At 60.4% G+C, this 8945-nt stretch overlaps 1 protein-coding gene across 1 annotated transcript in view; it reads right to left on the minus strand.

Moving 5' to 3' along the window:
* Positions 1-1260: 1260 nt before the first annotated feature.
* CSNK1G2 (casein kinase 1, gamma 2) overlaps positions 1261-8945 on the minus strand; it is a 13063-nt gene continuing 5378 nt past the window's right edge. The window contains exons 2-10 of the mRNA XM_009329089.1: positions 5054-5094; positions 4426-4495; positions 3852-4000; positions 3121-3355; positions 2807-2892; positions 2277-2361; positions 2022-2170; positions 1439-1522; positions 1261-1278 (exon numbers count right to left, since the gene is read on the minus strand). Of these exons, the coding sequence (XP_009327364.1) occupies positions 1261-1278; positions 1439-1522; positions 2022-2170; positions 2277-2361; positions 2807-2892; positions 3121-3355; positions 3852-4000; positions 4426-4495; positions 5054-5094 (917 nt within the window). The remainder of the gene's footprint in view (positions 1279-1438; positions 1523-2021; positions 2171-2276; positions 2362-2806; positions 2893-3120; positions 3356-3851; positions 4001-4425; positions 4496-5053; positions 5095-8945) is intronic.

Genomic DNA, 8945 nt, shown 5'->3' on the forward strand with positions numbered 1-8945 from the left:
CCCCCTCCTGCGAGCGCCATGTTCCGAGGCCGACGCGGATCTTTACGGGGCGACTGCGAGGAAGCGAGCTGTGCTGCTCCTCGAGGGCGCCGGGCTCCTCAGCTTGTCCGGCAGCGCGGGAGGACCCTGCTGCCAAACCCTCGCCACTGTGAGCATGGCACAGCCCCTCTGCATCCCCAGGTTGGAAACTGCTCCCGCACTGTGGGAGTTTTGTGCTTTGCTTTTCCCACTGCCCTCGAGAAAGCTGTGCTGCTCCTCGAGGGCGCCGGGCTCCTCAGCTTCTCCGGCAGCGCGGGAGGACCCTGCTGCCAAACCCTCGCCACTGTGAGCATGGCACAGCCCCTCTGCATCCCCAGGTTGGAAACTGCTCCCGCACTGCGGGAGTTTTGTGCTTTGCTTTTCCCACTGCCCTCGAGAAGGGATGTTGAACACGGCATTTCTTGGATGCTGGAGGCAGAGAGCAGATCTTACTGGGAGCAAGGTCCCAGGAACGAGCCAGAGGTGCTTTGAAGAAGTCGCCCTCTCCCTAAGGAAGCGCTGCCCAGCCACCGGCCAGCGAGAGCCAGGGCTGTCCCAGGCTCCCCCTGCTCGGCCCACAGTAGCAAGGGGCGCCGCTGGGCCGATACATGGGTGAGGGAGGACAGGGTGCTGCACGCTCGGCTCCAGCCTGTTTGCAGGTGCTCTGCTCCCCGTGGAGGTTCAAGGCAAGAGGACGAGGGTCTGTACGGGCCCGCTGGGGAAACACGTGAGGTTTGCTCTTGATGGTAGCAGTCCCAAAGCCGTGTTTCCTGCTCCAGCGTAGGACAGGCCATGGCACTGGAGAAGGGCCAGGCAGCCCAGCCCCTTTCCCACAGCGACCCAGGCGGGGAGCTGCCTGCACAGCTCTGCTCATCTCCCTGCCCCTGGCTGCTCCCAGCTCGGCCCCACGTGCCCTGCCGGTTCCCAGGGCAAAGCCAGCCCCTCTCTCGAGGCCCAGGCAGCCCCCTCCTTTGTCCCGTGTCCCCGTCCCATTGATGAAAGTGGCACCACGAACAGAGCAGCAAGTTACTCCCATGGGGACGCGGCACCGGGGACATTGTCCTTAGCGCAAGGTGGCTCAGCCTGTACCGTGCCCACACCCCCCGGCCAGCGCTAAACCCTGCAGCTTGCCGGCTGAAGCCCAGGCCTGGCGCTTCCCCACCGTGCTACAGCCTCCCACGGCTGCTTCCTCCTGCTTCTGCCAGGCCGCCTGGCCCCAGGGACACTGCCCTGGTCCCCCTGCTAGCCACAGACCCAGACCTGCAGGGAGGAAGCCCTCCCACAGGCAGCACCGGGGGAAAAAAGGATGCCCCAGTCCCTGCCTCCATCCAGAGGCCCCGCTGGGCTCTGTGAGTCTGTGGAGCAGAAGCCCAAGCTCTGCACGACCGCGGTCCCGTGCCCCGGCAACGCTGCCGCTCACCTGGTGTTTGGTGTGTGGCTGTGCTTTGTCTCTGTTCGGGGGCTGCACCTGCACCTCGCTGTGCATCGTGCCGATGGGGGTGGGCTGGGGACACGACAAGGACAACATCAGCCATGACACAGCAGCCCTCCCGCCGCCCCGCGCCCCCTGATCCAACCTCTGGCTAAACATGCAAAACACCCCAGAACGGGGGCCTGATCCCAGCCCTTACCCCCGCCCCAGCAGCTCCACGCTTGGTGTTTGGCTGCAGCGAGCCCACGGAGGGTGCCCATGGCAGAAAGCGAGGTGCCAACTCGACTGCTAAGTTCCCCTTAGCTCCAGGAGCCTCAAATTTCTGCGTCACAGCTTTAACTCATCGGCACAACAGCCGATGAGATTCCCTTGGAGCTGGCTGCTGGCGTCTGGTGAGGACTGGTGGAGCCGATCTCTCGGACACAGGTGAGCTCGGCAGGGACAACTGCTGACCTGCATCCCCCCTGGCTGCTGCCACAGACCACGCTGACTCCCCACCACACTGCCCACCACCCCCCAGGCACCCTGGGGCCCAGCACCCTCTGCCCACCCCCGCTCCCTCGGCACTCACCAGTGGTTTCCCTGCCCAGTCGTATTCATAGTCGAACACATAACCATTCCTCTCGAACAAGTCTGTGAAGAGCTTCCGCAGGTAGTCGTAGTCAGGCTTCTCGAAGAAATCCAGTCGCCGCACGTAGCGCAAGTATGTGGCCATCTCCTCTGCGGGGACAGAGCGGGCTCAGTTGGGGCAGGGGGACAAGATGCCAGGCCAGCGGGCTCTGGGGCCAGGCTGGGGACAAGGACAGGTGATGCAGAGTGCCCTCACCTGGGAAGTTCTCACAGAGCACCTCCACCGGAGTGGCTCTTTTGGTGTCACCAATCTTCTGATACCTCTCCTTTAGCGTGTCAGCCTGGCAGAGACAAGGAGCAGGTCAGCATGAGGGGCAGGCACATCCCCGGGAGCGGGGAAGGCACTGGGTGTCGTCAGACCACAAACAGTTTCTTGGCCCCCCTTTTCCAGGTAACAGCGAGAGCCCATTCCCAGGGAATCCCCTCACCCAGGGCAGGTCTGGAAGACAAACACTGAGGAGTGCGGTTCCAGGACAGCCACCGTGAGAGCAGCTGGGATACCCACAAAGCAGGAGGGACACGGAGGGGGACACCTACAGCCGCTCAGGACAGCAAAGGTCTGGCACAGAGCTCAGACCAACAGCCCCTGCATCTGGCAGGGTGTCAACCCTCCAACACCCCGGAGGCCAAAGTTTTCCCCTCCCCACACCCTGATGCTGCCCATGCCAGGGCAGAGCCAGACCCACGGGGCAGCCGTGCCGAAGGACAGCGGGAGCTGGCAGTTACCTTGAGGCCTTGCCAAGGGAGGCTCCCACGGAGGAAGTACATAAACATGTGCCCTAATGCTTCCAGGTCGTCCCTGCGGCTTTGTTCTGCACGGAGAAAAAAAGAGACACGGGCACGTTCCCACTACAGCCACCTTTCCTGTGTCTGCCAGACCCTGCAGCACCCCAAGCGCCCTGCCAACATCCCAGGCTGAAGAGCAGGAGAGGCAGTTTGTACCCAGCCCCACCTCTGGCAGGGGGGAGCTCGCACCCTGCAGTCTCCTTCCCTCTCCCTTTCGGCCGAGAGGCAGGGCTGGCCGCACGGTGCGCACACACCTTTCCCGAGGTGGGTGTTGATGCTCATGTAGCGTGCTGTCCCTGTCAGGCTCTTGTGCTCTCGGTAGGGGATGTGTTTTTTGGTCTCGGGGTCAATATACTCTTTGGCCAGGCCAAAATCGATGATGTGGATGGTGTGCTGCCGCTTGCTGCCCGGCCGCCCCACCAGGAAGTTCTCTGGCTTGACATCTCTGTAGATCAGGCTTTTGGTGTGGACATACTCCATCCGTGTGATCTGGGGGAGAAGGAGATGTCAGCACCATGGCAGAGACGCACCATGCGTACTGCATGCATCCCTGCACCCTCCTCCCCTGGGCCCGACTCTGCTCTGATTGCCTCGCCCCCAGCCAGCAACCCTGCTCCCCCCTGCCCGTACGTCACCCTGGGTCGAAAGGACGGGCACAACTGGTCCTCCAGCCCTGGGGGACAAGCTCAGTCCAGCCGCATCTTGGACACACAGCAAGAGACGCTCGGCTGTGCTCAGAGAGGGGTTGCATGGGGGTGAAGGAGAGCCCTCCTACATCAGGGAGAGGGTGGGGTATGGAGGGAGGCAGTCTGGGATGTGCCAGCAGGCAGTGTCTCCTGCGGCCTGCCGGCTGCTGGCTCACTCCTCCTTCCCCTACCCTTCCCTGCAGGGTCCCCACACAGCCTGACCGCCGTGCCCACGCATCACGCCGCTCCCCCGGGGCGGTCTGCAGCCGCTGTGGGCGAGGCGGAGGTGCTGTGCTCACCAGCTGGATTGCGATCATCAGGACGGTCTTGAGCGTGAAGGTCCGATCACACAGATCAAAGAGATCTTCTAGGCTGGGTCCTAGCAGCTCCAACACCATGGCATTGTACTTCCCGCAGGGGCCAAAGTAGTAAACCTGAGGAATTCCTTCTGCAAGAGACAGAGCAGGGGCTGTCAAGGGTTGCAGCAGGGCTGAGCAGCACACAGCCATGCTGTCATGGCCATGCCATTGCTGGAGCCGGGACGGGGGGCTGCAGATGGGGGGATGCCTCTGCACTGCCCTCCCTCCGCGCCACAGCCAGCCTGGTTCTGCTCTTGGCAGGAGGGCGAAGGAGGCAGCTCCATCTGCATCCCTGACTGCTGCGGGGGAGGTGGGGGGAAAAGAACTAAATAAAAAGGGATCAAAGATTAGACGTGGCTCTGTGTAAAATCAGCCTCTCCCAGCCGAGCAGATGGGCAGGAGTCGCTCATGCCAGGGAGTGAATTTGCAGAGTCACATTTAGAGGAAGCCTCCCTTTCCTAGCCGTGTCGCCTGGGCGGCCGGCTCCCCGCGGCAGCTCAGCCCAGCCCCATACCTGCATTGCCGAGCTGTTTGTAGAACCGATACTCCAGGTGCAGCTGGGGGGCCCGGGATTTTATGGGTTCCTTGGAGGAGAGAAGGAGAACAGTTAAGGCTGTTGTAGGGAGCAGGACGTTAGGGAGGTCTGGGTGTCAGACACCTCCTTCACATGCTGGCAGCAGCTGGACTGAGAGCATTTGGGGTTGAGAAAAACTGGCATAAAATGGAGATGAAGCCTCAGGGGACGATGAGAGCAAACCAGCCCATATGGGAGCCAGATCCACCCCCTCCAGAGATCCAGGTGCTGGGGTAGACATTAATGGGAGCAGGTATCAGTGGGGACCACCCTCTCCTGGAGGTCTCCGCTGCTGGCACCGGCTGAGCGCAGCACAAGCCACAGTGAGGTCCTGGAGAAGCAAAGACCCAGCTCTTCTCTCCCCAGGCCCAGATCACCCCACCTGCAATGACGTATGTTGCTTTGCCTGCCCTCAATTCCTAGCAGTGAGCACAGCTCCCCGCGCAGCCACCCATCCATCACCTATTGCAACCCACTGGGCTCGACCCGCTCTAACAGCCTGGGGAGGATGAACAATCTCCTTCCCAGGTGGCCTGAATATCACCGCCCTGACCACGGAGGGACTCACCAATTTGATAGCTACGTATTCATTCGTGTAGAGGTTCTTTCCTGCAGGGAGAGACACGAAAAAGGCAATTGAAAGCAAGTGAGCCTTTGCATTAACCCCACTTCACACCTGCCGCAGTCCCCTGAGGGCTCCTGGGCTGCAGAACATCCCAAACAGGTTCAGTGGCTCCCACAGCACATAAACGGGCCTCGAGGCACAGCAGGAGCAGGAACCCACTGTGGGGAGTTGCAACATGCCTGTTAATTATCCCCAGATGGGGTACATGGATTCCTCTGGGATGGGCAGGCTGCTGGTTGGAGCCAAGTCTGCTGGGAGGGGGCAGCGTCCTAGTCCAGGCCTGCAGGGATGTGACTGGCCAAGGCAGAACAAGGCTGGGACGTGCTGTTTCTCCCAGCCACATCCCTGCACAGAGAGGGGTCACCCTGCTCTGGGAGGGCTGTCCACAGCATTGTGGGAATGCTGCTTTTTGGGCAGCAGGACCACGCAGAGGGTGGCAGAGAGGAAGGACCCCCAAGAGCACTGGGGCAGCTTGCAGGCGTTGCAGCTGGCAGTGGTTCGAAGATACCGCAGGTAGGTGGAAATCCCTTCCCCAGGGCTGGGGTCACTCCTGGGGATGGCACGCGTGGCTCAACTTCATCCTTTGGTATGCTCCCACTCACCCGAGGGTGCATGGGAAGCCAGAAGCAGAACCACAGCACGGCCCAGACTGCACGAGGAGGAGCTGAAGGCACTGATGTGCTGCAGGGAGGGCCAGACGACTGCCTCCAAGTGCCCAGGAGAGCTGAAAGGGCAGCCGTGCCACCCCAAAACCCTGTAAATGACTTCCTAGAGACCTCAGCACCTTCACAGGAGTTTTCACACCCATTAACTACAGAAAGGTTGAACTAACGGTGTCTGCACATCACCCTGCTCACCCCAGAGAGCCAGGAGGGCATGAGGAAGGTGTTACACCTGGGAAGCGTCAGTACAACCTCTGCCCCAGGTCCATAAAAGCAAAGATTAAAGAGGTCTGCAGAAATATCCGAGTGTCCCTTCTGCCAGAGGCCTCCAGGACACCGGGGAGATGGGAGTTAACCGCAGCAGGTCCCCTTCCACGGCACGCAGAGCCAGCAGACACGCGATCCCACTGCCTGGCATGTGTGTATCTGATGGAGCTGCATCTGTCTCCTCGGATTTTCTCCAAGCAATTTGCTCAGGGAACAAGCTCCTCCTGGCATAAGATTTCATCTGCTTCAACTGCTGCTCTCCACCTGAAGCAGCAATAAATCCTCGCTGGGTGACATCAGAGCCAGCTGCTGAGCGCCAGAGTCGGCGGCAGGATTACAGGAAGAGGGATGAATGGGAGATATTAATGGAGCGGCTCCTCCCAGGGACAGGGTCTGCAGCCAAGGAGGGGCTCAATCCTGCTGCCTCGCTAACCCTCTCCCATCCCAGGGGACCTCCGCCAAGCCACTTTGTCTCCTGCCTCTGCAAAACCAAATCCCTTCACAGTGATTAGGAAGTAGGTGATTAGGGAGGGAGAAACATCTAGCTAACACGAGCGTATGCCAGGCCCAGGGTTTCTGGCCCATCACAAACCGACATTTCCTGGGGAGGAGGTGGGACATCCTCCAGACCCACGCATGGCTCCAGAGAGCTCAAGGAAACCCTCAGTTCATTGGGAACTTGATTGGGGCAGGGAAGAACTGATGGACCCCAGTGCAGCCCCCTTGCCCCCGCCGTGAGCAGTCACCTCCCAGCAACTTAACGGGGAGAGAAGGCAGCAAGCCGGCAGGGAGGAGAGGCGCGTGCAGGCAGCTTATCTTCCACACACCAGGACCTCTGTGTTTTGCAAACAATCACAACGGAGAGCAAAACAGCCCCACGTGCCAGCCGGGATGCAGGGGCAGGCAGAGCCCAGCCAGGCAGGCATGGCCCTGCCTGTGACAATGGCACAGGGTCCCCACGGGCTCCCTGGCTAAGGTGGGCTCCGGCCTCAGGGCCGTACGGTTCAGTCCAAAAAAATCATTGCTGCCTTCAGGGCAGTAACATGCAACCAGAAAACTCACAGCTGGATTTTCCCTGAGGTTAGAGTGGGTCCGAAGAGGGGAAAAAAAAAACCATGGCAGGATACCTGCCACCTTGCCAGAGGGGGACTGCAAAACCGGCCCAGCACAGCAGAAAGAGAGAAGGGAAGGAGGCAGGAGCATCCCCAGCAGGGCTGTGCTTGGAGAGGTCCACCCTGTCCCTGTTACGTGGCATCTGTCCTGTTCCCACCACGCTGGCCCCCCCACGGCTCGCTGGCACAGAAAGCTACCCGCAAAAATGCTCTGGGAGCTGGCAGCCCTCTCCCAGCCCAAGAAAAGAGTCCAAATCATTTGATACCCTCATGGTTCATCCCTTCCTGTAATGCTCGGAGGGCTTAGAGAAGATGGGGGAGCAGAGAGAGCACGGACCATTGCTGTTGTCTAACCACCACCTTCCTCTTCCCCTTCCCCAGTAAAAAAAGGTGCGAAGAGCAGAACCAGCCTATCGCGAGGGGAAAAAAAGGCAACAGGAAAGAAAAAGCGAAAGAGCAAAGAGGCAGGGCTGCAGGGTCTGTCCCCCGGCAGGGCCCGGCCCATGCCAAGGAACTCCCCACTCCAGTTCCCGGAGCAGCTCCCATGGCTGCCCCCATGCCGCCCGCTCTGCGCTCACTAACGATGACAACTTTAACACCTAAAATGTGTTGAAGTCCACGGACCGCCCCAGGGGAGGACTGAAGCAGGCAGCACTGCAGGATTCACAGAAGAAAAGGTGCTTTTGAAAGAAAAAAAAAGAAGAGGAGAGCAGCAAGATAGGCAGCAGAAAGCAAATATTTGTGTTTGCAGAGGGCCTTTGCCCAGCTCAGTGTTTGGCGGCGCCTCCAAATCCAGCTGCCAGCACCTGCAAGACACTGCGTGTCTGATCGGAGCCAAGCCAAAGCCACCCAGGAGGCAGCCAGACCTGGGGTCTGTATTGTATTTAAAAGCCAGACGTGGCTTTCTTTTAACCCTGTGCTAACACCCAAATGGTCCCCTGCCCGAAGGCGGATTTGGCAGCAGTGGTGTCCAGCACCTGCTCCTGCACATCACAGGGGCCCGAGGAGGAGCCGGGCTCCGCGCCGGGCTCCCAACTGGGTCCCCATCCAAGTGGCTCCCCCTGTGCCAGCCCCTCTGCCTGGCGCTGCCCCTCAGTTGTGGCATGGTGTGGGGCACAGCACCGCACTGACGGCGCCGAGAGCCGCTGCGCGCTACGGCCCTGCCTGCAGCAGGAGTACGCAGTTTTGCCTGGGCGCTGGGACTAGCAATTTGGCTTCTCCGGTCCCCAGGTGATGCAGTTCAGGAGCGCAGGAGAAGGCAGCTCTGTGCAAAGGCAGCCGGGCACCGGCCCAGCACTGCAAGCACCACAGCCCCAGCGACACAAGCCCGCATCAGTCCAAGCAATGACAGTTCCTTGGAGCGCTGGGTTTTAATACCATCGGGGGGAAAAAAAAAAAAGTTATTTTAGAGTTTGACCTTCCTCTAGAGGAGGCTCTGCAAGACCAAGAGGAAAAACAAGTGTGAGCCATTAGGAAGGGAGGCAAGAAGAGCAGTTAGCAGGCAGCATGTGGGCTCTTCTCTCCCACAGCCTACTCCAAAGACACCCGCGAGCTGCCTCTGGCGCATGGTGGGTCCGTGGCTCCGACCAGCCAGCCACCTTTTAGAGGTGGCTGAACCCTTCGCTATACATGCACGTGTACGGGTCTCTGCGGAGCCGAAGACAGAAGGGTGTCGCGTGCAGTGTGCTGACCCCAGCCCGCATTTTCTGAAGGTACCTTTTGTGGCCCCTGAGAAGTAACCCCCCCGCGAGTAGCCGGGAGGCCGCAGGCCAGAGGTGCGAGCCCCCGTTCAAG

The sequence above is a fragment of the Pygoscelis adeliae genome, unplaced genomic scaffold (genome assembly GCF_000699105.1).
Source record: "Pygoscelis adeliae isolate BGI_AS28 unplaced genomic scaffold, ASM69910v1 Scaffold537, whole genome shotgun sequence".
NCBI classification, from domain to species: domain Eukaryota; kingdom Metazoa; phylum Chordata; class Aves; order Sphenisciformes; family Spheniscidae; genus Pygoscelis; species Pygoscelis adeliae.